Source organism: Bombus vancouverensis, chromosome 1 (genome assembly GCF_051014615.1).
Source record: "Bombus vancouverensis nearcticus chromosome 1, iyBomVanc1_principal, whole genome shotgun sequence".
In the NCBI taxonomy this organism is placed as follows: domain Eukaryota; kingdom Metazoa; phylum Arthropoda; class Insecta; order Hymenoptera; family Apidae; genus Bombus; species Bombus vancouverensis.
This window is the reverse complement of record NC_134911.1, coordinates 9,469,058-9,496,566: the sequence shown is the minus strand read 5'-3', so window position 1 is coordinate 9,496,566 and position 27,509 is coordinate 9,469,058. Positions and strand designations below refer to the sequence as shown.

Genomic DNA, 27,509 nt, shown 5'->3' with positions numbered 1-27,509 from the left:
AAAGTATATCGAATGGATAGGTGATAATTACAAATAAAAACGTGGATTTCTAAAACAAAGTTGTGTTTATTGTAACAACTTTTCGGATAATTCGGCTATTAGACGTACACGTTGCGTTAACTAATCGGTTTGTTAATCTTGAATTACTAAAATGCCATTGAATCACAAACTAATCCAAGTAAGAGTGAGAATAATAAATTGCTCGACATAGCCATTGTCCTAGTCCAGTGTGGCGCAATGGGAGGATCTCTGGAAGATGCGATGAGACTCTCAACGATCTCTAGTTTCTCCGAGTCGCAAAGTGCATTCGTATCATTGAATATTCCTGCGTTTACTCCCATTGGTATCGTTTTCCCGATCTTCTTTACGAAGATATTTCTCAAGTATGCGAGACAACATAGCCGACAATAACTGTCTGATTCGCCTGAAAATATTTACTCAACGTTGCAGAAAAACATTTCTCCTTTAACTTATCATAACCTTTAAGAACGATTCGAGGATTTTGGCCGCGTCACATAGTTCGATAGAACTTCACGCTTCCCTTGAAATCGATCGTGTTAACGAACTTGATGTTTATTAAATTCTCGTATTTTTCTAAAGTATATCCGTTTCGTCGTGAACGATATCCTGGAGCATGCGTCGCCCCGACTCAGCGCAGCGCGGCGCGGCGTCCCGGCATCCAAGCGACGTGCCTACGAAACTCGTCGCGGAACTCTTCAGTCAGCGTCGCGACGCGTTGCAAACGTCTTTTCGTTCGTTCGACTGGAAATCGGTACAAGATCGACAACTTGCACAATTTTCAATACGCGTACATTTTTACCTGTAACTGTGCCGTTAACGATTGTTTCCGATCACGTGCTATTAAAGCGTACTATTAAATGTGTCTCCGAAGGTACGTACGATCATATTACAAACATAACGTGCGATCGTTCGCTATAATTGTTTGTTACGTACAAGCTTATTTATTTACCCCTACGATATCAGATCGTTTTACATCGCACGTTCCACTCGCCTTCATATTAATATCAAAAACGAAGAGAATATTAAACGGGAATATTAAGAATGCAGAGGCTGCAGTTCTACGATGAACAAATACCGGCTACCGTTGATCCGCGCTAACGTATTTCGCTAACGTGCTTCGTTATTCTGCGTCTATCTGTTCTAGCTCTCTCTCGCAAGTGGATGTCAAACGCCACACAAATACCTCAGCTACTTTCGGCGAGAAGCATTTACTCGGTTATGAATCCGCTAGAAATTACATTTTTCAAGCATATTTGCGAACGTCTGTCAACCATATCTGCCTTAGTGTCTAGGATTAGGAAGTTTGGATTTATTTCGCTGATATAATCGAACAAATATATATTTAACATATAACAAATAAATATATATACAATATGTATATATTAGGTTGGCAACTAAGTGATTGCAGATTTTATCATTAGGTGGTAATGACGAAATCCATAATCACTTAGTTGCCAACCCAATATATATAAATACGAATCGGTAACTATGAATCGTTAATTGACATAGATTTGCAAAAGTTAAGACGTTGATGAGAACAAGCGGATTGAAAAGCGTTGACGGTAGAAGGAAGATGACGTTATAATTTCATTGTAATTGAGATTAGCGACTGTGTATGCGTGTCACGAAGGAACAAAAATTGACGCTGTCGTGTAACTACCGCGTTGCGATATTTCTAATTTTGTCTGACACGCTGTCGTGTTTTCTATTATACAGAATGGGAAGAACAGGACCCGCGTTTGCTGTTTCCGGGCACGATTCTTCCCTGATCCTCCTGCAATTGTCTGTAAACCCTGTCTCTGAATCCCGTGTTTCCGATCTTCCGAGGAGTAGAACGTTTAGCCATTGCGGAGAGCAGGTCACAGCACCGGCAACTGTAGTGACGCGAGTGAAATTTCGATTTTAATATTCATACGTTATCGACGACGTTCTTTCATTCGATGAAACGACGTGATCTTGTTGCGGCACCGTTATTACCGATGCGTCTCGATCCCATTTGAAATCCATTCACGAGTAACGTGTCTGAGGAAAAACAGTACGGGCACTCGTCGAACTTAAATTAAAAATGTTGCAGGCGCGCGACGTGCAGCGAATATTCCTAATCCAAACGAATCAGACCGTCTACAATGGAAATAACCAGTGAGTAGCGAACTTACGATATCTCGAACATCGCTGACTAGATTACAGTTAATATTTATGGCTACACGAGCACAAAGACCGGCGAAACTTGACAAAACTCGATGCACGCCCGGCCAACTTGCAAACGCATTGGCCAAAGAAATCGAGTAAAAAAGGCTGTATTCTACTGGAAGAGAATTTGCAGTGTAGTTTCGTAAAACTTTCTCCGTAAAGCTTTCTCATCGTACATATACAGCACATAGCTATAATATAAGCGATATCTGTCTGTTGTTGATAACATCTATCAACGTTAATCCAACGACGATTTACTGGAACGAACGTTTTTCCAATCTCAGTGAATATTATCGTGTCCATAACCCGAAAAGATTGCCAAGTATGGAAATTCAAAATTGTACTGTTTCTTTCAAAAACGAAAAGTTCGTATGCTACTTCGAAAGTTGGAAATAGCAGAATTTCAGACGATCAACTAGATCGGTAACCGTGTTAGACTTTAGCCCGATACTGTTCGATTCGATTGTTCGTTTTCTCTGGAAAATCTGGATGGAAAATAAGGACAGACGACAGAGCTGTGTTAATCTTCTTGCAGTCGGTGCCTGGAAGGAAATTTGCTCGCAATATGGCTGATACGATTGGTGGAACGTGAATGTGCTAATTCGAAATGACCGCGTTCAAAGATCAAATTCAGATGCCGGATGGTCCTGGCGAATCCTTTCATCGGCTATTTCATTCGAATTGCCGCGATCTCTCGCTAGTTTTGCAGAGATTCAACTCGTCCGCCGAGATTCTCGCCACGATTATTCCAGCAACGTCTAACATACTGTGACACGTTTCGTCCGGGCAAAAGAAACAGTTTTTTTTTATTATTTAATTTGTACTTTACAATTTGTCCAGCTGGACATTTGGTAAATTTTTCTAACTTAATTGCTAAATAATATGTGGATGACCACCTCCAGCGGGATACCATCTTCGAGCTTGACTATTTTATTTCTTTAGTAAGGCTAGTATTGTGTTTTCTTTTTAGTCTTCTTTCTATGAGAGTTTTGCTCGCTTCAGCAACCAGCTGGTTTGGATGTGTTGCCGTTCTTTCCTTATATTTTTTCGCGTACCTGTCGGTTTCTTCTTGACCGTTGGTATTTTTAAGTCTTTGCGTATATCCTCGGTTCTGACATACCATAGGACGTTGACTATTGTTCTTAGTATCTTCGATTGTAGCGCCTCTAGTTTATTTATGTGGCTCATTGCTGCTGTCCCCCATAGTGGCATTCCGTACGTCCAAATTGGTTTTACTATCGTTTTCTAGATTTTTAGTTTATTTTCTATGCTGAGTTTAGAGTCTCGATTAGTTGGTCAGTACATTTTATCCGTATTTTGTCTATAATTGATTTAGTATGTTGTTTTCGTGTAAGTTGTGTGTCTAAGTGGAGTCCTAGGTATTTAACTTGCCTTGTTTGTGTTATGTGCGTGCCATTCAATTGAATATTTGGTGGTTTCCGTTTTCTTAGTAAAAAGAAACAGTGCAACCGCCGTAACCAGATTCGAATTTATTTCTCAACGCTCTACGAGCGGCAAATTACCTTGCAAGATGAGATCTCGTACGATTTGCGTATCCGTTTCAAAGCGACACGAAGGAGACGCAGCCTTCTAAATTCCAAAGAGATCAGGAAGATCCCGCCACGTTTGATTTCATCGCTTTAATATCATCCACCAACGATATCTTGCCTCCTTTTTACAGGCTGCACATTTCTCACGTCTCGTTCTTTATCGCTTTGTTTCAATCTCGTTCCTCCTTTAATTAATTTCTCTGCCTTGTTGAATCTCAACGTTGCGTTTTTCAACGCATAAATCTAAATGAAAGGCAGAGCCATTGACAAAAGATGGAACTCGTGCCACAGTTAACCGCCACACGCATCGCGAAGCAAATCTCCAACAATTAATCGGTCTTTGAGATCGTGACGCGCTAAGGATTGGAAAAGCCGAACTGGAAACAGTCGCGATATGGAAGCTTCCTCGCGGTAGTCGCGTTTCATTAGCTACGATCTTGAAAGTAATTTCCAGGGCTGCTTTTCTCGGCTGAACGTCGTTCTCTTTTTTTTCTTTTGCTTTTGAAAGCACCCGAGAAGCGTCGAGTGTAAAAAGAAAAGTGACAAATAGGATCTCGAATCTGTTAGAAATCAGCTTTCAAATGTTTTTTCATCCGATATAGCATGTGCTTGAAGACACAGATAGGTCTATTAGGTTGGCAACTAAGTGATTGCGAATTTTGTCATTGAGTGGTATTGACAAAATCCGCAATCATTTAGTTGCCAACTCAATATAATGATTATGCTCCGATGACTCGAAGTACTTTGCTGTTCTTCCTTTCTCGCAAAGTAACTTGTATCTACTTATTTATCCTGGTTTGTTGGAAATTACGCTGAAATTGATCCTTAACGAATCTGCTCCATTTTTATCTCGAATTTATCACGGACACCGTCTTTCCTTTGTTCGTTCCTTCGCCGTTTCTTTGGATTAACGCTTGTACGAACTGGCGAGAACTGTGCGCGTCTCATTTATTTTTGAAAATAAACTCGTTTTATCTTTAGACCAGGAAGAAGTTTCTAATCGTTCGAACAACTTAAAAAAAATCTTCGACTGTTTACGTTAAGTTCGTGGTATTTCCGCTGTGCAAACGCGATGCAAATACCATCATCGGTAGGACGCACTTTTGCAATCATTTTATCACTGAAACGTCGCGTTCGTTTCGACGTTGCGTCCTCGATAATGTAAAGAGCCTAAGACGAAGTCGTAAATATTTGCTAAATGCATCTGGGACGTGGATGAAAGACAAATGTACGGTGACCAGTGGCGTGGCATCGTCCAAGGGAAGCATTTCCACTTTTAAAACTGCCACATACGTTTGCCCAAGTTTCAACGTTCCAGAAATCCTTTCGATATCTACTCGCGATTCCAACGACCGACGCCGTACAAAGAGCACTAAAAAACGTAGAGACAATCTCTAGATCACGATGATCATGGCGCACAGTACACAGTATAGTAAACTGCTGTTTCGCTAATATATGACGCGCAAGGATGTTGAGAGAGAAAGGAGAAGTAGCTAGCGATATACCGAAGCTTTCAAGGCGAATACTACGAACGTTGGTTTATCGTGGTCGAAGGAATTTACGAGAAATTTCTTCAATTTGATCGGATTAAAATCAAGTAACGCGCGTTTCGTATTACGACCCGCGCACATTTCGCTACTACAAACGAACACGTGTGGTGTTAGTCCACAGAACGAGATTTATTTGGGAAAATACGTGCACGTTATTAAACCTCCCCTTTTCGTCCAGTCAAATTGAATAAACGTTGCGGTTGAATTGAATAAACGTACGAGATGTCGATTATTACATAGGTTTTGCGTTTCGATAAATCCTCGAAAGGGACAGGAATGTATAACGCAGGGTCGGCATTAAGTCACACAGCTGTTGGCTAGACGCAGAAGAAGCGAGATTTGTGGAGAAAACTCGTAAGAATTCGTTAGAGTTTCGGTAGGCATGTTGCACGTGGCTGCAAACTTTCTTTCCTTACTTTCCACAGTGTATCAATTTTTAGCGGCTGACCTCTATAATCGATCAAAGTTGTCGACTCGTTGCAACGTAATTAAGTAACGTGGATATTTCGCCTTTAAATCGAGAGAAATCTTACCGAGAGTATGAGAAACATTACGACCAAGTGGTCGCGTCGCGAAACTAATCAAAATGTAATTCATTCGGTCGTGGCGTCTCCGACAAAATCAAAGCAGAGCCATAACCAATGGAAAAGAGGTACGCGCGTCTTACGATATTTCCACATTTGTACAAATTGTTTCTCACGCCATTTCGAGATAGACAAACGTCCGCGATACTACGGTAATAACTTAACACTTTGACTGTCACGTTGATCATATATGACCGGCCACGGTTTCTCCTGTGACGCCACGGTGGTCATTGGTGACCGGAGCGCTTCAACTTCTTACAATTGTAAAAATTGAATGAAAATTGACAGTTAGGGCATTTTGTATATAATCGATAAATAGAATATACTTTGAAATAAAAAGTGTCCCATTGAACAATGTTATATTTTTATTAGAATGTCAATAAAAAAAATGAGAACAAATGTTGCACCTAACGGTGCACTGTGTTGAAACACTTTAAACATAAACGTGGCTCGGCAATACAATCTGGACGATAGGTAGTCACCTTTTCGTCCGATTCTTAGCAATTTTTCATTCTAACTGTTTAATATTTTTTTTACACCACTCTCTGCAAAATTTTCGTGCCAGGTACGCTTGCCCTTCTTTCTTCTGCGTTTCGTGTCGCCATCTTTGTCGAATAAGTATATTCGACGGCTCTGGTGAACGGCACTGTGTAAGGTGCATTGCGAGTGCCATTCTAAAACCTGATACCTTGATTTTTGTTTTTCTTGCTTGTTTATAGAGAATCATCGCGTTTGAAATTGATATATTTAACAATAACTCTAAAGCTAATTTTATATACCACTCGTGGATTCTTCGATGTGGTGTAGAATATGTTATCATTCGATCTAATAAACCTACAGCACATTTTCCTCTGTTGTAATCTACCATTGGTTTATCACAAATATAATTTTTTTCCGGGCCTCTATTATCTCAGCCGAATGTTTCGTCGAAATCATAAAAACAATCATAATACTGTTTACTAATATCTTCTACAATATATTCTGCACGTTTTGCTTACGACGAAATAACGAATGCGAATGGTGTTACGACCGTTCGCGGAGAGACGCGATCGCGAGGAAACGCGTCAACGAGAGGCGTAAATTCTCGCTACGATTCTGATAATCGATCGCCGCGAATCAGTCGTTCCCCTGTTTCGATTAGGATAACAGAGGTAGTTCAAATGATTGTAACACTGAATTAACAGGATTAATATAGTCTTGTATTTTTAACAATATTTAAAATTAGAATTAACACGTTACAAATGATTTAACGATGATACCAATTAGTTTGTTATTATAATCCAACTCGACTTTATGATATTCCTCGACCTTGATTTTATTCCTCTGAACCTCTCGATACATTCGGTTTGAATCCTCAAATGATACTGACTGCCCTTTAGTTTTTTCCTTTGTCCTCTCTGCGAGACGAGCCCCCCCGCGCTCGGCTCTTGCAACCGTTCGCGCCTATGATCACGTATGTCACCTTCTTTGTGTAGATAAAATAACGGACCGAAGGCGTATCGATGTTTCTAGAACTCACTGCTTGACGTCAACTATGTGTTTATCGCTACTTTGTGTATATCTCGACGGCCATGTAAGACGATCTGTCTGCGACATTGTAGTACCAAGGGAGACGTTTGGGAACACGGCCTATAGTGAGCCTCCGGGCGTAACAAATGGTTTGTTGAATTAAACGAAGCCTTGTTATAATATGTCACTATCAACAGTTATCAAGGCGCTACCCGTGACCACAAATAATATAAACGGTCCATTGGGGAAAAATGTTATCTTACATGATCAATTTATTTTGCCATTATATGCTTTGAATAATAAAAATACTCCCGTGTCATGCTGAGCGAAACATGTGATTTTGGCGTGGCAGTCAAAATGTTAACCGTGGATAACAATCTATGGAACACGCATGATCGATGACAGTCGGTTGGTAAGAAAAGCCATGTATTTTACTTTCTCGAAAATTCGTCTATTACGTTACGTATACGTCGTACGTTACGTTACATTACGTTACGTTCCTCTTCCAGACAGCTTTATTTTTCCACGTCGTATAATACCGCTATTATCGTCCACTTACCACACTTTTTCTCTTCTGCTCTTCCCTCGGTTAACGATCGTACGAGATCGGCTCAAAGGAAACATTACCCAACACAGCGGTCGAACGAACTTTCATCGGAATCCCTCTGAAAATTGCGCATTCACCAGGGAAAAACGTATCGATGTCACGGAGATTATTAATGCGGTGCTCGTATATTCGGTTCGATAGAAGCGATTAGATTTCAGGGCATTGGTAAATAAATTATTAGGGTAATTTTACGAACCTAGGGAATGGAGCAAGTGGAGGAGATGCGAGCGTTTACGGTGGTGTAAAGAGGGAAGCGGAGATCCTGTACAAACGAGAATCTTTATGAAATCTACGAAAGACGTAAAGTTACGGTTGCCTCGTTGCTTTTCATATTTTATCTTTCTAACTCTTTCTGCCGTCACGATACATCTCGCGCTTCGCTCGACTCCTTAGAATCGTTTCTCGCGGAAAATCTCCGCGTTGCAAGGAAAGTTTGTCGACTTACTTGCGTAAACATACTCGTGAAATATTTTTATAACGCGTTGCTCTCTGCATCCGAATCGAACGATCGTACACGCGAACAGATACCAAAATTCCCGCCATGTAGAAATATCTTCAAGCGTAAAGAAAGAACAGCAATAGCGGCGCACGTCCTCGTACAATATACATTTAACTATTTTCCCAGAGTTCGTTTAACCCTTTGCACTCGAGGACTTTTTCGGCTGGACGTAGCGGCTACTCCGGGTGATTCAGCGTATACGCGACGCGTGTCTTACAGCTACTGTGAAATGCTTTTATATGCAAATTAACTTACCAAACCTTCATATTCTAATAATTTATCTATATCTACATCTTTGAAAATAGAATTTTGTAATATTAATTTCTGTATTTTTGCTGTAAAATAATTTATAAAACACTCACCAAGATACATTCTTGAATATAATTGATCTCATTTTTCAACAGTTTAAAATTAAGTTCTTCTTCATTTCAGCTAATTTCACTTGCGAAAATCATTTTCTTAGGGTCTCTAAACTATAACACTTTTGCCATGATCGTCGAATCCGAACTAACGTCGAAGACATTTTAACACTTTGCCAACCGAATAGAGAGATCTCCCTTTTTGACTTTAGCAACGCGTTTTCTCTTTTGTTGTTATTATCAGTTATTGTTTACCTGGAATTGTTGTCAAATAATTGCACTTTTTCTGCATTTATAAAGTACAGTATATAATAAAATACACCAATTTAGTGGTGTTAAAAATAATGAAAAAGTTACACTATAAATAAAGTTATAATCGAATGATACAACACTGTAAAAAAATATTAAAATACGCTATGAATTTTGAATTTCACGTTCAAGTCGCGTTACGTATCTTCAGTCATCTTTAACCCTTTGCACTCCCATGTCGAGTGCGACTCGACATCAGTTTTTATCTCAGGAGCTCCTTTGTCGAGTCCCACTCGACATTCTTTCATGTCCAGCTTTTTTAGTGAAACGTGCGAAAGAAAAGCAGGACTGCATCCTGGAAATTGTTTCAAGATGTATCATACATTTAAAAATTGCAAAATACAACAATAGTGTGAATAAAACTAGTATTTAAATGAATTTCTCTCTTGCTTTATTTATTCAAATTGTCTTATTTTTTAGTTCACGTAAATTTCAAATAAAACACTTAAAAGCGTTGGGAAAAGCTGCTGGTAACGAAATTGAAATAAAATTCGGAGTGCAAAGGGTTAGTATTTTTAATTTTACCTATATGTCTTTACACTTTTAATTTGATGTTTCGTACAAACAATATATGAAATCGTTAAATAAAATCATTACCGCAAATATAATTAACCACTTAAACAATTTCTAGACTTCTCTGTTTTTTCGAGTAGCGAATATTAGTCCTCGATATTTGAAAAATTGCGCGGTGGAGACGTATAGCTCGCTGTGTTATGTTAAAGTTAAAGTCTAACACTTTACACTTCCTAACAAAGAACACAAAGAGCGGAGGAACCAATTTACGAACCGATGTTGCACTCTTATCAATTGGACATATCAAAATCTAACATAAATAGAGGGAGTCGCCTCTCGAGTGCGAAGAGTTCAAACTTGGAATTGATAGCGCGCGGATCGCAGGATGACGGACGTAGCTGCTTGTAAACCTAAACCGCTGCAAACGTACAATTGCCAGTCGAGATACGAAGCCACTAGTTCTTTTCTTACGCACAGCTTTGTCATTACGGCGAAACGTGAATTATATCCGTTTGCATGTGGTGTGGCCGTTTCTTCTCCCTTTTCTATTACGTCGTTACCCGTTTTCACGAACGCCACTCGTGACGATCTTTTTGCCGCGGCAGGGAACCACCGTCAGACCTTTTCCGGCATCTCATTCCATCACCGTTGGTCCGCTCTTCCCCTCGTTTCCGATTAAGTTGGTGAGAAAATAGACGTTCCACCTAATAAAACAGGAAATATCCCACTGTACAACGATTCTTTGTTTTTAGGTGAGAAGATGAGAGAATTCGGCGGCGGATAGAAAATGGCTGCGTATAAGTTGTCCGGAAGAGCACGTTCGGATTCCTCGGTGAAATAAAGAAGAGAGAGAATTATCGTAGGTGCGAGCAGTGACTAATCACGCGTCCGGATTCCTCCAATGTCCGAATGCTTATTCGTAATGAATCGCGAGTCACCGTTGCACCTGTTGCATCGCCAACTATTTTCTACGTAATCCAGTTGCACGATAGTTGGCTTGAGATTTGCGAACCCGCTGGAGAACACTCGATGAGACACACGGAAGCCGCGACCAAGCCGGCTAACACGTGCAACGCTCGATGTTCGACGTATAGATTCACCAGATGTAAGATGAAATGAACGATTTGGTTCGAAGTTGGGGCAGCTGTAAATGCGAGAAACAGCGAGGAAAAGAGTGCGTGGCAGAGAGGGGCAGAAGCAAAATGATGGATACAGTGAACGTAACAGGCGCGGGGACACGAATATGCCTAGTGGAAGATTTCGAAGTATCGGAGGATCCTCGAACTCCGTCTTTGAGACGAATCAGCTACGGCATTATCCTGCCTACCATCTGTTGCTTTGGAATCGTCGGCAATATTTTAAACTTGGTAGTGCTTACCAGACGCAATATGCGAGGAACCGCTTACATCTACATGAGAGGTAAGTCGTTCTCCGTGGACGCTCTAACGCTTTGTATTTACGTTTTTACGGCACGTGTTGGCGTGCAAGAGAAGAAACAAAAAAAAAAAAGAAAAAGACAGAAGGTGATTTATACTTTTGCACGAACGTTTCGGGGAATAATGTGTAAGAGGAGTGTAATTATCGTGGATCGTGACCAAGTTTCAACAGGATAAAGAAAAAGCGCAGACAAGTAAGATCATTAGCGAACCGAGACGCGATATCTTGAAATAAAGTTATTCCATGTTTACGTAATATTGGGGCGAAAGGTACGGCCACGTCGATCTTCGAACGCCTCGTCGACGGCAACCATTCGTACACGAGCGTCACTGTTAAACGAGATCTACGATTTACCTTCCATCCAATATCTTCCGTTGCTCGAGTTTTATCGTAAAGAAACACGTGGCCCGAACATTTGGCGAAATAAATACGATTACCTAATTAAATAACGAAATAACTCGTGGACGTTTAACTAGCTTGATAAAGGACGCCAGACCTTTGCCAAGTGGAACGCCCGGCTTTATCATCTTGATACTAGGCCAAAATAACAGCGACTGTGATAATTCCCGAACAACTTGTAAACTAAATTCTCCGTCGGACATTCGTTTAGCAATTGGCGCGCGATAGAAAACAAGGGAGAAATAGAGCAGAGACAGACTCGCGCACGATTTTCCTACAGTAATTTCATTAATTTTTCTCGTTACAGGCTACAGCTGTAGATAAGAGACCGACTGTCGCGACGTTCTCTCGGAGGAATCCCGCAAAGGGGAATCATAATCGTTTGTTTTATCGGAGACTTTGTGCTGTGACCTATGACTGTGCGACCTGATGCCATTGTGACTCATCGGCCACACAGGTCGTCATTTTTCAAGAAATATCCTATTTCGTTTGGCGACGCTTCGCAAGATCTGTTTATCGTTTCTCGTTATATTCGCCGGCCGTCTTAGGGCTATCGTTCGCTTCGTAAAGCTAAAATCATGTTTGCGTTAGTAGCTTATCGACTGGATCCAGCCTCGATCGTTAAGTTTCTTGCTAAAATTTATTCACGACCGTATCTCGAATCGACGATAGAAGTGGAACAAGTCGTTGGTCGTCGTGTAAGTTCGTCTACAGAAAGAATTTCGTATCGAAGGTTTCGGTGGTTTGCGACGTGTATCCTTCGAGTAGACGCTCGTATCCGATCAGGCGAGGTCGATACATTAGGAGGAAATTACAGGACAATTCAATTTCGATATTTTCCTCGTTTCTCCGGCACTCTGTCCTTTCGGTCACGCTCGAATTCACCAAGCTCCGCGGGATACTTACCATCCATTCCCGGCAAGCCTCTTTCTTAATCTCTAGATATATAGTTGCGCGTATATTTGCGAAATACATTGAGGTGGTTTATTAATACTTAACCCTTTGCACTCCCATATCGAGTGTGACTCGACATCAGTTTTTACCTCAGGAGCTCCTTTGTCGATTCCCACTCGACATTCTTTCATGTGCACCTTTTTTTGTAAAACGTGCGAAAGAAAAGCAGGATTGCATCCTGGAAATTGTTTCAAGATATATCATACATTTAAAAATTACAAAATACAACAATAGTGTGAATAAAACTGGTATTTAAGTGAATTTCTTTCTTCCTTTATTTATTTAGATTGTCTTATTTTTTAGTTAAAGTAAATTTCAAATAAAACACTTAAAAGCGTTGGGAACTGCTGGCAACGAAATTGAAATAAAATTCGGAGTGCAGAGGGTTAACGGTCCGATTTTTAATTGTGAATATCGATCGGCAACTTCAACTTATTCTCATCATACTTGGACTTGCAAGTTTTTAAGCGTCAGATTTGAAATGCTACAATGACGTAAATAATGACATTAAAGTTATTGAAAACAATCTTTACACATCTGAGAAGTAATATAATTTTCATTACAATATTTATATTAATTATAATTGAGTAATTTGTGGAATTTTTTAAAACATTCATCGGGATGCAAACCGGGTTTGCGTTTATAGGTCTCACAGTAGAAAACTGTTTTTTTACCGCGTTACTTGCTTTTGGTAAACAAATAAGACACTTTTTCTTTTTCCCTTTCGGCATTAGTAAAAAATAATTGAAAGTACTGAGTAGGTTCGCATAAGTTGTGTACCCGCGGACTAGGAGTTTTTCTACCAGTCGAAAATTTATATCGTTGTGGAATGATATCTTCGTTAAAAATTTCCTGCCAATCAGAAGATCTTATATAATACTCTTGGTTAGATTTTCTTCCTGTGGTTCTCCATCATCTGCACTTTTCTCGCTCGATGAAAGTTTTCTTATTTTTCTTCTTCTTCCAGCAACAAGAATATCACTATCACTGCTCTCACTATAACTGCTATCCAAGTCAACAGCTACATCGTTATAGATACGAAAATCAAAATTGTCATCGTCACTATCTACGTTTTCCTCACACAGATAATTCATTTTTCTTCTCGACATAATTCAAATAGATGGGTTTACGATAAAACAGGTTCAGATCTGACTGTCTTTACTGATCACTTGTAAAGATTATTTTTACTCACTGAGGAGTATTATTTTTTATTTGTAAACAATTATCGATAACGACCCAAAAATACATTTGGAGTAGAGCACCGCACATCGATGGTGCTCGAGAGGCACACTTGGAGCGTTAAGTGTTAAACGTTTTGGTGTATTTAACAAAGATACGAGTGATAAATTGTAATAATCAATTATATCAAAATCACTATAAGTACAAGCACAGAGGCAGTGTATGCCGCTTGAAACTCCTATAACAATTCAACTCTTCTACTCTTTAACTACTCGACTATTCCACTGTCCTAGGCAGCGCGTTCGTCTATTTATATTTGTTGAGGTTAACTGATAGAGGAACGAAAGGATGAATTTGTATTAATTTGTCCGAAAAAGTTTCTTTCGTTTCATAAGGTGATAATAGATGAACAACAATTTCTGTTTTATATTATTTTATTTCGTTATATTTTTATTATTATGTTCGTGCACAATTCAGTAAACTAATATAAAACAAAAGACATCGTACGTGTATTATCTCCTTACAAAAGGAAAGAAACTTTTCGGACAACCTAATAATAGAAAAATATATTGAAAGAAGTATAAGTATAGTGTATGATGATCCAGATCCTCGCTCTTACAGTGTTACAATACAATAGAGGAAGAGGCACCAAGAAGAGGTTGATTGGCACCACGTTCATATATTTATAGCAAAGAACATTGCCAAAAAGTTAATCTTGTAGTTCTAGCTGAAGGTTGTAAGAAACAGTGATAGAAATCTATTTATAGCTCTTTTGTTCCTAGACCTTGTAATCCAAAACAAAATTTATATTCAACGGCACAATAATATGGACCTCTCCTTATTTCCAACTTTTTGTTTCACTAAATTCTATTCTCTTCGTAACAGTGGTCTCCATGTGACGGATATACAAAATAAAAGGTGTAGAGTTTTTCTTGAAGTAATTATTAGGTTGGCAACTAAATAATTGGGGATTTTGTCATTAGGTGGTATTGACAAAATCCGCTAACCTAAAACTTCAACAATATCGACAGGTGTTATTATAAAAAGTTCGAATGCAACTTCGGTTGACGATTATAAATAACGGCAAGAATATTTTGTCCGCAGTTCGTTTACCTTTAGACCTAGTGAACCGAAACAACGTTGATATTCCAAACTACAACAATATCAGTCTCTCCAGATTCAAACCTTCTGTTGACTCATGTACCGCTGCGATATTACCAACGATTTGGTACGCGATCGAACGGAATATCTTCGAATACATAGTAAGGAGATATGCGCGTAGTATCAGAAGGGTAACCGTGGCAAGTTTACGTTTTGCTTTTGGACGTTGACGGATCATTAATTTGCGTCATGTTTACGGAAAGTCGAGCAAACGAGCGTTCGCGACGGATCAATTACCATGGCTGTATGAAAGCGCGTCCACCTGCAATTCCTCCAATTTACGCTACTCGAAAAATTTGTACAGTGAACGTAGCTTTTGCAAGTTTAATCACCCGATCGAACTTGAATCTAATACCGCGACGAGAAGCGTGTTTAGCTGCCACTAGAACTTTAGGCACCGCGAGAAATTATCTTGCTTGTTCCTCGAGAACACGTGCAAATCAGCCGGAAATCGAGTAAATCAACAAGAGAGGACCTCCAATCAGATGCGCGACATCGACACCCGGTGGGAGGAATGTCTGCTGCGCTGCTTCCGCATGCGAAAAATTCTATCGAGATTCCTTCGAGGTTTACTCGGTTTCCTCGAGACGTTGAAACTGCGCGCATCGCTTTAACCCAACTGCGAAAAGTAGCAAAGTAGAAAAGAAGAGCCGCGCGTCCAGCGTCCTCGATTTATAGCTTTCGCTACCGTTCCATTTCGAAAAAAGCTGCTCTCTCGTTCTATTCTTCATCACCAATGTCTATTTTCTTACTTGATTTCTGCTTCCCTAGCTTCCAAGTTTCGATAACCAGATGCGGTTAACGAGCGGTTACCTTCGGTTTTCTCCCCCTTTTCTCGTCGCTAAACGATTACGCCCTTGCTGTTCGTAATCGCCTTCTCAGCCTCCCGGTTTCTCATTTATCATTTTTTCCTTGTGCGCATTCATTTTTCATATTCTACTTTTTTCCTCGTCTCCGTCCCCTTTCGCGAGTATCTTTCCTTTCCTCGTCCTGTCCACCTTGTCTTTTCGAAGCTTCGTGGCGGCTTGATCGATCCATCGGCATCCATCGACAAGTTTGCTTCGATCCGTCTTTCCGTTAAGGCGACTAAATCGTTGACTGATTTGTTCGCGAAAAGAACGACCTCACGTTCCACGTCTACCTTCGTCGGGCGCGAGTAATCAACGCGAGACTGCTCGCAAACGTTTTTTTCTTCTCTTCTCTTCTTATTCTCGTTAAGTCGGAGGATATTGAAAAAAGCTTCTCTTTCGATTCGTTTGAAAGAGCAGAGAAAAGTTGGAAAGTATATCGACTGCATATTGCGATGCAGCGCGACGCGCGACCAGACGTGCGATTAAACGGTAGGAATCGGTTAAAGGGCAGAAAGGCAAAGGATGGAGCGAGCAAGAGATTGTGGAATGGGTGGCAGGTGAGAAGGAAAGAGGGAAAGGAAGGTGCGGCGGTGGCGGATGGCGCGCATCGCACCAACTCTCGCAAGTCTATCGATATGCACGATGTGGAACACGCGGTGGGTGAGATCGAGGATTAGGATGAGGTCGGACTAAAAGGACGTGCCTTTGAGCGTGGAAATATTGCGAATCCTAGGGTATTGGGGCGCAAGAATTTGTGCGTAAGGAAATGCAATTTGAGACGTGCTCGGAAACGACGAAAGCTACGGCCCAACGCCGTGTATACATATGTAAAACAGACTCGAATACATATCTAGATGGCATATTCGCGTGTACAAAGATACGCGTCCTACCTTCCACCAATCTTTATCCATCGCTCGACTGAATTTCTATCTGCAACGTTCGCCTCGCGACCATCTCGCGCCACTTCTCTGTTTCTGTTTCGCTGTCTGTAACCGTATTTTAGGTTACTTCCTTTTACATTTAATTTCAATTTCTGTTAACCTTTTGCACTCGACTAGCAGCAACTCGAGGTGATTTTGCGCGTATGTGACGAGTGTCTTGTAGGTAATGTAAAATGATTTTATACAAAAATTAACTTAAAAAAAGTTATATATATATTATAGGATTCTTTTTTTTATTTATCCTATATAATAAGTTTATTGATCGATAGATCTATTTACAATGGATTAGACAGGAAACGATGATTACTTAACGTCAACTAAATACAGTAATGTGCTATAACTAAATAGTTAATTCACAACTCACAACTAATAGTTTACAACTCATAGCAACTCGGCAACTCAACTCTCGACTCCTCACAACTCAACTTCTTACCACTCGACTTCCCGGTAAAACTGCCAGGCCTTTTTAGCCTAACGGCACTTTGGCCTTCCCGCAATATTGTTTATAATTCACCCGATATTTCTTCGGCCATTTGTCCATCATACTACAATATTTACATCTTTGAACATATCATTTTTTAATATTTTTTTGTACTTTTTTTTACGATAATTTGTATAACATCTGGCAAGATGCATTCTTGGCTTGTCGGTACAAGTATCGCAATAATAAGTTGCTTCCTGTCTTTCTCCTGCTTTGTTTCGATAAGAACACGCCTTAATCCTTTTTTCTTCCTGTTAAAATTACATGCAGCTTTCATCGCAATTAGCAGTGGACGTCGAAGCTCGATTTTGCGGTTGTCGAATATCTCCAACTGGTCTACTTTTGAAAAAAAAGTTTTTATAAATCACAGGTGGTTAAGTGGTCTTTCGTTCTTTTGCTTTTTTACAGGATATATGAATTAATTAAACAAATTTCCAAACCCATTTTTTTGGAACTTCTAAATTTACGAAATTATAATACTTGTACCACGGTCGTCGAGTGTGAACTAACGTTGCCAGAACCATAGTTTCGGAAGAATTTGTGCATAAATATTTCACCTGCATCTTAAACTGTAACGCTTCACACTTCATAACAAACAATATAAAGAGCTAAGGAATCTATTTATGAACCAATACTGCACTCTCATAAACAGGGACTGTTGCCTCTCATTCTCCTCTTGATTTACCACACGGTTACGACGTAGCGACTGAGAATCGTCTCTCGAGTGCAAAGGGTTAAATTCTTTTTCAATTTAATTAAATCGACGAGTTAAAAACCCTTTAGCGTACAAACTGCTTACGATCATAGGCGATGTGTGTTTCGATGCAAAGTGCGGATGACAGCGCCTAAAAGCGATACGTCGAAACAATCGAGATCTTCGCATAATTCTTCACTTACGTATCTTATGATTATGTGATCTGTGCTGTAACAAAAGATTTGTTATAATAATAACAATATCAAGTTGTTCTATTCTTATCATTAAATAAACCGTCACACGTTTCGACGAATTCCTCAGACGTGAGCCTTTCAACGATAAAAATCCACGTACCTACATCATGCGCCGTTACGTTGTCGCAAAATCTCGGCAACTGCACTGTCGATCACAAATTATCGTTAATCGTGTTGGAAGTTCGTTTTCCACGATCCGGCTTTCAAAAGGACAGCTAAATTGCTTCCTTGGCCATTCTACCCGAACACCTGTATATCAGAGCGATAGATCGAGTTAGCGTCTGCGACAGAGAAAAAGTTGTACGCTGGCTGTATGCAGCCTGCGCGATTTCATCGAAAGAGAATCGAAATGGGAAACGGGCTTCGATTTTATGCAAATTAGACTAACTCGTAGATAATCTCGGTTATACGGGACGGCGTGATCTTCGATTTCGATTTCGATTGCGGCTCTTCGCGCGATATATAGAAAGCGGTCGTATTGAGAATTGCGAACCACTGGCGGATCGAATTCCCAGTCAACGTTTTTATCGCTGCACGTCCTACCAACACGATAAATCAGACGAAGATTATTCCATCGTCACTTTGTTTCGAACGCTAGCCTCCTCAAACATGTCACTGCTTCGTCATCACACCTGTCGCCGACACCATTAGCCACCATTACGAAACTATCGACAACTTGCTCTTAATTTAAAAGGTCGACCAGGTATTATGGCATCGCTCGGTGGACACAACTGTTCAATCATTTCGCCATCTACAGCGAAAGTAGGATAATAGTTAGGACTACAACTACCACACTAGTCAAATTGACTGGTTTTACGATTTTATTTTAAAATTCCTACTTCATATTATGTAATATAATGAATTTTATTTTGTTCTTCATGTACTCAAACTGAAAATAATTTTGTATCAAGGCTACTTATACCAATACCAAAAATGACTAGTACTTGTTAAAGTGTAAAAGGGTCCTGCAATCTGTTTATCGAAACCCAATTAACCAGTTTCCTTGTTTCGGATAACCTCTCACATGTTTTTATAATTTTTACTGCGTATCACTCAATATGATAATATCAGCTATCAGGAAAATTTCGGATTAATCGCTAGATGCTAATACTAGAAATACCACACCAGTCAAAATGACTGGTTCTACAATTTTATAAATGTGTCAACCCTCGTTTAGGGATCATGGTCCCAGATGGATTAATAATACCAAAAATATACTACATAACATGGAATTCCTTCTGTAAGAAAGTAATGACTCAATAAATATACAAATATTCTATTATTACGTATTTTTTAAAGACCAGCCATTTTGATTGTTTTAATAGAAATTGCTTTGTGTTAACTATCGGTAGTTCTAATGTTAAAGGAATAGTCGAAACTTGGTCAAAGTTCGAGCGCATTCGAGTCGCAGTTAAAATGGACATCGTCTTCTGGCAGCATCTGGCAAGGATTCGGGACAGTCGGTTCCTTGACCCAAGGTAGTCGCTTGCACATGACGGTTCAATTGGGCTTGCGAACCAGTGAATTACGATTGTCTGACAGCTTCTTTTAGCTTGGCCCAACTTACTGTTAGATGGAACTGCGAAACATGTTCGGACGATAAGCTATTCCGGCTAACTTTAGCAGGTGGCACATTATCATTAGGACCGAGCGTTGAACCAAAGAAATTGCGAGGACACTACGTATGCAATTGGATATCTATGTAATTACTCGCGGTCGATGAAAATCTTGCGCGAAGAACGTCAACGATCCGAATATTTGGAAAAATCGGAAGCAGCGAGCGCGCGTTTAATCGAGTTTGCCACCGTCTCGAAACGTCTGCGTCTCGAACACGAGCAACTTGATGCCAGGACACGCGGTAGATTTAACGATCTACTCACTCTCCTACGTAGCTCGTGCTTACGTACAACCGTCCAAGCCAAGACTGAGTAACACGTCGCGGATAATATCGACCTTTACTCCTGAATTTGAGTCTCGAAAATTCTGCGGCGGCTGTCTTTATATATTTTCTTTTCTTTTTTTTTATCGCACGATAACAGACATACGAAATTTGCAGAAAAAGACGGAAATATGTGAATTGGCAAACATTCGTTCCAATTACCAGTCAATTATTCTTATCGTTGCTATTTAATCGAATTTGGTATAGCGTCTGTCGGTTTATTAGAACATTACGGATAAATATTCATGAAGGTTGTTCGAGACCCCTGCGTTATTTTGTCGTCGTTCTAAGAAACCGGCCGAGCCTCGTATCCATCGCCACAGTTGGTGTTGGTTATTTTCTCTATAGAATGAAACTCGAATTTGCAAAGGCGGTTGTCGTCTCTCGAGGCGATAGATGCCAAGCAAGAAACGATCCTACATAACACGTTGTTTATCGAAGCTGTTCGAAAAGTTGTTTACTCCGTAGCGTCCGTTTCAGCGACGTATTTTACCGCGCTAGATTTCTTACCCGTATTTACGTATTATAAATAGAGGCGATTTTCGAGTATCTTGACAGATGTACTCGTCTGCCTATCGCGGAAAGCAAAGCGAGCGGAAGGATCAAATGATCTGGGTGGCGCATAGCTGTGGCGAGAAGATGGTTCGAAAGGCACGCAAAGCGCCAGATATCGAAAGCAGTTCGCATTACCAAAGCATTCTCGATAATAAAGGAGCCGCTTTCTGCGCAACTTTGTCGCCAGAAAGTGAGAACGAACGCGCTTAGAATCTCCTCTGCCTTGTTCAGTGACGTTGCTGCCCCGTTACTTCGCGTCGCATCGCGTCTCTACGCTTTGCGACGCGATTCCTCCCTTTCTTCCAATCGACCAGAAAAAATCGCTTTTTAAAGTGTAACGTCGCGCCGCTCGTAACCACGAATTATCCATTCGAATATTTCTATCCGGTTTTCTCGTAGTATACGTGGAATTAAGGTCGGCTACTTGGGAAACGTGCGCAACGATAAAACGCAAAGAGCTTGGATAGTACGATAAAAGGATGTGGTCCCTAGTCGGTAGTCTGGGAAGCGTCGTTCGATAGTTGGCCGTATCCGAATTGCACGAGAAATTGGTCGTATGATTTTATAGTAATAGGAATCAGGTGGCCATTGCGATAGTTTGAAAAAGTAGGTCGACTGTCCCCAGCTTGTCCCGCGGTGACATTTTGTCACCGGTTTCGCTGATGTTTTCGAAACGAATAATTTTCCGTATTCGCGAACCAAGTTGTCATCGGGTTGTCGAAGGTGTCGTTGTTGGTGCAAACGCGAACAACGACGCCCGAAATCGATCATCAACCCCTTCTCGTCTCGGAATGTCCTTCTCACAATGACAAACATATGCGATATATTCTATCCATACATCTCGATAACGTGACGCGACGCTCGAAATATTTAAATACATCTGTCTATAAGTACAATTGATTGGCGGCGAAAGAAAATCACGAATGAACGGACAGGCAAAACCGTGGTTTGCAGCGTTTTCGCCGGATGCAATGGATGTTCATCAGGAGCATGAAGCGGAATTTGCATGACACCGGGAAGGAAGAGGGCGAGACGCAAAGCGGCAGGCGAGAGGAACGAAAGGAGCGAAGGCGGGGCCGTCGTCGTCGCGTTTCCCTTGGTAGCTAAGCAGATTCAGTGGCCCCGATCTTAAGTTTTGTCCTTGGTATCGGAGGATAACGAGAAGAACGTCTCTGCGATTCATCTTCTTTTTCTCCCTTTTCTTATCATCCTCGGTCACCTCTTTTGTCCGAATTATTCGTTCCTCGTGAATTTCCGATTCTTCTACCTGTGCATACGACACCTTTGGATTTTCGCTGTCGAATCTTCACCGAGCACAGCTATTGTCTTGCTGCGTTTTCCCTGAAACGGTTCGATTTCCTACGGATATATGGCACCGTGTGAAAGGTGAAAAGTCACGGAGGTCTGAGCTACCGGTTTACCTGTTCGTCACGAAGTCCGTCGTCTAAAGCGTGCGTTTGCCCCCGAACCTGGAATACCGTTGTCAATAACTCGGCGAATAACATTCTCACAGTGAATTCGAGTAAGTACGACAAATGGGCGAAACGAGTCGTAAAGAAAGACGCGCGACGTTCCGGTTCGTTGCTGCTTCGACTACCGCCAGAATCTTAAACGCTGCTGGCAAATTCTCTCTCCCTCTCTCTCTCTCTCTCTCTCTCTGTCTCATTCTCTGTCTGTCCCTTGACAAGTATCCTTCCTAACGCTCGATATGTACGAGCGTCGAATCTAATCGTCCCGGTTCTATTACCTATAGGATTTGCTAGCTTCTTCTTTTTACTAGTCGTTGTACTTGTCATCATCTGTATCCTCACTGCTGTACCTAAAATTTTATTACAAAACTCATAAGCTTAACCATTATCTCAAGTAATGCATAACCATATAAAGATGCATGAAGAATAATATATGTGAAGAATAATATATATATGTGAAGAATAATATATATATGAAATGGTATAGTGGTATAGTGGTATGGAAAGTGTATTTTCATTGGAAGAATAATACAGTGAAGGTAAACAAAAGTAATTACAAATTGAAAATATTCTACGTTTATTGATATTATTACATTACGACATTTAAGTCAAAGATAATAGAAAAATTTAATGAAACAAATGATTTAAAGAAACATTAAGATATTGCAAAGATACTAAATAATAATAATAAATGGCAAATAATTGAAGGAATACAATAAAATAAAAGTACCTGGCAGCCAATGAATGTCGTGACTCTGTACCGCCTCGAATTTCCATGAGATTTTTTAGCTTTCTAGAATCTTTCTAGTGGTTTGTGTTACCGGGCTCACTGGATATCCGTGCTTCATCAGTTTGCTACGCAATTCCGCATCGCTCAGGGCATCCACCGACATTTTGTTTACAGTCAAAAAGCGGTTTTTGTCAAAAGAACCCAGTAGAAAATGTTGCCTCGTGCGCGAAGTTCTTGTTAGCTACTTCTATGAAGCGTAGTGACGAGTTTTGTCCAAAGGCAGTCGTGCAATTGGAAAATTCACACTATCACTAAACCACACGTGTCTCACCTCTCAGGATATCATGAATGTTTCACTATGATATCAAAAAATGTTAGAAAATGATCTTACTTACAACTAAAAAATGGCGCAATTTTCTAACGGTCGTGATCACGCGCATAATCGTTCAACACCATTTCACGCTACTCAATGCTGTCATCCATAGTCATAGAATAAAGTTTATCAAGATAACCTCACTCGAAACTCGCGGTTTGGTATAACTTTTTTCATTCGAATTTCTCTCGTTGAAAATCAATTTAAAGTTAAAGCTCTTTCTTTTTGCAATTTATTGTATAATTATTTTAAATAATAATGTAATGATTTAGTTTTCTATTCATACGATTAATGGAAAAGATATTGAAAATTTATTAATGCAGCAAAATTTTTCAATGATTTACATACATATCATTGATTTGTGATTTTTGGAACAGCATATTTCGGAATGGCAATGCTCATATGCTAATTATAGAATGCACATGTAATCGCGAATTACGCATAGTCTTTATTATGACAAAAGAAAAATAATACTATAAATAAATATTAATCGATGTTTATGGAATTTCGTACTTTTAGAAATGTAACCAGAGAAATGAAACTTAAATGGGGCTCCTTATTTTACCTACTAAATCTGTGGTCAGCAGATGAAACAATATAAGTCAGAATTGCAAAAGTGCACTTAAAATATGTAAAGTGCGATGTAACATCAACTGTTGGATTTTGAATATATTATTAGAACCATATTATTAATTATGTTATTAGAACCGCAAGCAAAAGAAAATTATGTAGAATATATAAACGTATTCTGTCTTGACAAAAATTTGACTTATACTTTTTTGTGTGAGAAATATTATAACAAGTATTTTCTTTGGGTATTTCGTATATTTTTGTATCTTTGATATATTGAGTTGGCAACTCAAATGACAATGAGGGAACATTCTTGTGATCTATGTATTTTCCCTTTTTTCTATCCACCCCCTATAGTTCGCTTTTTGTCACAGGAAACATGGTCTGGAAGAACGGACAATGGAAATTCGGAATCTTCCCTGTCTTTCGCTTTTTATCTGACTTTCCTCTTTCTCGCCGTTATCCTATTTTTCGACGTTCAATCGAGTCAATTGAATCAATCGCGGCCGATTAAAGAAACGAGATCTTGGACAAACCTGTGGACGATGGCGCAGACGAGATCTGTCGAATCGAAATGTCCGAATGACCATGATTTTTATGACGTGATTCTCTTTCATTTTCGAAGGCGAAATTCATTTCGTGCGAATCCACGTAATCGACCACCCTGGTTTGTCTAACAACTGCAGACGAAACCGATTGGCTGAAACGACACGATTACAGCTTCACTCAGATTTGTATAGTGTACGTCATGGAAATTTTCTCGGTAAATGAAATATGAAAATTGCTAGATAGATAGGAAGTTTCAATATTTTTCCTGTTGCTCGGCGAAAGACTCGAGGACGCACGCGAACAAGCGATTTCCCGGAGAAGTCAAGTGTTTTAGCAAATATTTTCATAGCAAACATGCCGTATGCTATATACGGTGATTCTAAAACGCGATATATACAATGCTTGAAGTGCGTTGACTTCCTTTGAACGAATTAGATAGAAATAATAATTGTCAGTAGAACAATTCTGTTAATTATTGTTAGCGAATAATTGTTATTTCTATATCTGGTTTCAGTGATCGATATATAGTGTACTTTCGATATATAGTATAATACTTTTTTATCACAGTGCTTTTTAAGTAATTTGCACGTATAACTGCGTGTATATCTCAAATCAAATAATGGATCCATGGAAATGTACGTTGTAGGTCATGTACCTACATATGTATGTATGTCATGTATTTTCATCGTTCACCGCTTTAAATCATAGAGGGCATAAGAAAAGCTTTGGTGTTTTTGAACGATCGGTATTTCAGAACGTCGGACGCTAAGTTCCGTAGGGTAATAAGATCATCGCGTATCTTGGCTGTGACGATGTTCATAGATTATCTGACACAGTGCGTGCATAGAATGCGCAGAGTTTGAAGTAATAACGCACATAGATGATAGTCTATCTTTACTTCCAGCTATAGTACTTGTTTGTTTTGTAAAGACGTTGTTACCCTTTTGTTGCAGGTTATTCAGCAGCCGCGCTTCTCGCAATTTTGTTCTGCATCCCTTTCGCACTCAGGGTCCTTATTCATAAAGAAACAGGCCGATGGAGAAATTGGATGCAAGCTTTCTATCATACTCATCTCGAACTTTTCTTAGGGAATGGCTGTTTAGGTAAGAACTTGTAACGTTTTAAATGCTTCGTTGCAGCGATCTAGTCTTTTCGATGTACACATAGTAGATCTATAAACGAATACGATATATACGTAATATCTATAAGCGAAACACGTTGGTGTTTGAAAAAATCGATCGAGTTACCGACAACATATCATTCGATGGTAAACGAAAAATGTCTTATCGCTAAACGTTCGGTTACGAATCGATCGTTCTTCCAGGGGTTGGAGTGATGATGCTGCTAGCACTGACGGTGGAACGTTACGTTAGCGTTTGTCGGCCTGGTCAGCACACTCGTCCGCTCTGTGGGCCTCCGCATTTAACGGTGGCTCTCATTCCCCTTGCAACGTTTCTGGTTTATCTTCCGAGTGTGTTTCGCGAAGAAATTACTACTTGTCTTCTGGCACCGGATGGACCGGTTATTTATCAAAAGAGGGAAAATCAGTCGTATCTCGACTCGATGTTTTATCAGGTATTTAACGTTCGCGTAATTTGACCTTCGCAATCGTAACCTTTCCTAATTTTGTCCATCGTCGTTTCTGCGTAGGTATACAAGGTAATTTTGGAGATCGTTTTCAAAGTAGCGCCGACAATACTTCTGGCTGGCTTCAATCTTCGAATAATGATAGTCTATCGGCGATCCTGCGAACGTCGTCGGCGAATGACACTGTCCAGGACAGCGAGCAACGACGAAGATCCGAGAACGTTCGCGGAAGAGAGAAGACTCGTGCTTCTTCTAGGCAGTACCAGCATATTGTTTCTGGTCTGCGTTAGTCCTATGGTAATTCTGAATGTCACATTGAGGGAGAGCAATCTCAGTCACTATCCTTACCAGGTAATTGTTCCAGGCTACGCTCGCTAACCGTTCACGGTTCCATTCACTTCGCTCGGAAACCGATCTCCATTTTTATGGCAATCCTGTCTTCCAGGTGTTTCGCGCTCTGGCCAATTTGCTAGAGGTAATCAATTACTCGATTACCTTCTACATCTACTGCATGTTCTCGGAGGATTTCCGAAACACCTTGATCCGCACTCTGCAGTGGCCCTGCAGGAAAACCAGCCACGAGGGACGAGGACTTCCGATGAAACGTTCCTCCATACCGAGACCGACCACCACCACCACTACCACTACTACCATCACCACCACCACACTACCGACAACCGCTGTTGCGACTCCTGGTCATTTAACGCGTGCCAGCGTTTACTGGCGTTTAGTCTCTCTCTTCCTATCCTATCCGCATCAAAGTCATCTGAAAGGAGAGAAACCGCGCGAAACCGAATTTTCCCAACCGCAAAACTCCGACGCGGTATATCAGTCTACTTCCTCCGGCAGTGCTTTAACAAGCATCCCGCGGTTGTTAAATATCATAACGCGATATCGGATACATCGGCAGATATTAGTATATCGCGACTCGCGTTTCGCTTATGGAACGAACTCGAACCAACGCGATATCGAACTATCGTTTCTGCCGTCGAAGCTCTCCAACAAGAAGATTCACCAATTTTTCACTGTGATGCATTCCACCCTTATCGGTTCGGCGACCGAACCACAAATTTACAGTTCCGACTGATATTTCCACGATCTTGTCAATCGCTAGCGAGATCGGCTCGTGCTAATATCGACGCGGAACGAAAGGAAACGGAACGAAACAGAACGAGACGGAACGAAACGGAACGAAACAGAGCGGAGATATCGCGTTGGTTATAACCGTTACCTTCCCGAATTATATTCGGTTGGCAATAAGTGATTGCGGATGTTGCCATTAGATGGTATTGACAAAATCCGCAATCACTTAGTTGCCAATCTAATATATACACGTGCTACCGATTCATAGATTAAAATTTTGGCGGCCATTTTTTGTCACTGAGATCTTCCCGCATTTCCGAGGAGACTTTCCTACGCTCTGTTATGAAAGCAAACCTATTTTGTCGAGATTCAAATCAAATTTCGTTCCGATCGTTCTACGACGAAGGTGCAGACGATTCTGCGCTTCTATATCTTGTTTTCTATTCATGACACGATGGTAAAAAGAGTACGCGCAAAATGCGACAAGCAAGCTCGATACTTCCGCGATAGAACAGTTCTGAACACAAAGCGATGCGTCAAGAATGGAGCGGAAATGTATTCGAAATGTAAGAGAACGGATTTAATAAAAGGTATTTGCCAACGTTCCGAAAA

The 27,509-nt window shown here is 40.3% G+C and overlaps 1 protein-coding gene and 1 long non-coding RNA gene across 5 annotated transcripts; one reads left to right on the top strand and one right to left on the bottom strand.

Moving 5' to 3' along the window:
* Positions 1 to 693: 693 nt before the first annotated feature.
* On the top strand, positions 694 to 27,509 carry LOC117153353 (putative G-protein coupled receptor B0563.6). 3 transcript variants are annotated; one of them, XM_033327334.2, is made up of 7 exons: positions 694 to 892; positions 2,096 to 2,160; positions 10,444 to 11,110; positions 25,181 to 25,330; positions 25,552 to 25,802; positions 25,878 to 26,165; positions 26,260 to 27,509. In XM_033327334.2, the coding sequence occupies exons 3-7, from the start codon at positions 10,807 to 10,809 to the stop codon at positions 26,899 to 26,901; spliced, it is 1,635 nt and encodes a 544-aa protein (XP_033183225.1). In that variant the 5' UTR covers positions 694 to 892; positions 2,096 to 2,160; positions 10,444 to 10,806; the 3' UTR covers positions 26,902 to 27,509. The 3 variants fall into 3 exon arrangements, with proteins under 3 accessions (XP_033183225.1, XP_033183223.1, XP_033183226.1); XM_033327332.2 differs by lacking the exon at positions 2,096 to 2,160; XM_033327335.2 differs by lacking the exons at positions 694 to 892; positions 2,096 to 2,160 and adding an exon at positions 10,056 to 10,374.
* On the bottom strand, positions 16,846 to 23,196 carry LOC117153355 (uncharacterized). 2 transcript variants are annotated; one of them, XR_013058759.1, is made up of 4 exons: positions 22,736 to 23,196; positions 22,284 to 22,355; positions 18,143 to 18,291; positions 16,846 to 18,016 (listed from the first exon to the last, which is right to left on the bottom strand). It is a non-coding gene; the product is annotated as an uncharacterized LOC117153355 (long non-coding RNA). The 2 variants fall into 2 exon arrangements; XR_013058758.1 differs by lacking the exons at positions 16,846 to 18,016; positions 18,143 to 18,291 and adding an exon at positions 18,932 to 21,895 and having other exon boundaries at positions 21,958 to 22,355; positions 22,736 to 23,193.

Bases quoted from the DNA above. Each gene is read 5' to 3' on its own strand.
- LOC117153353 (XM_033327332.2), top strand. From the start codon at position 10,807: ATGAACGATTTGGTTCGAAGTTGGGGCAGCTGTAAATGCGAGAAACAG. The intron at 25,331-25,551 runs GTAAGAACTTGT...TCGTTCTTCCAG, and splicing joins CTTAGGGAATGGCTGTTTAG to GGGTTGGAGTGATGATGCTG. The intron at 26,166-26,259 runs GTAATTGTTCCA...CCTGTCTTCCAG, and splicing joins TCAGTCACTATCCTTACCAG to GTGTTTCGCGCTCTGGCCAA.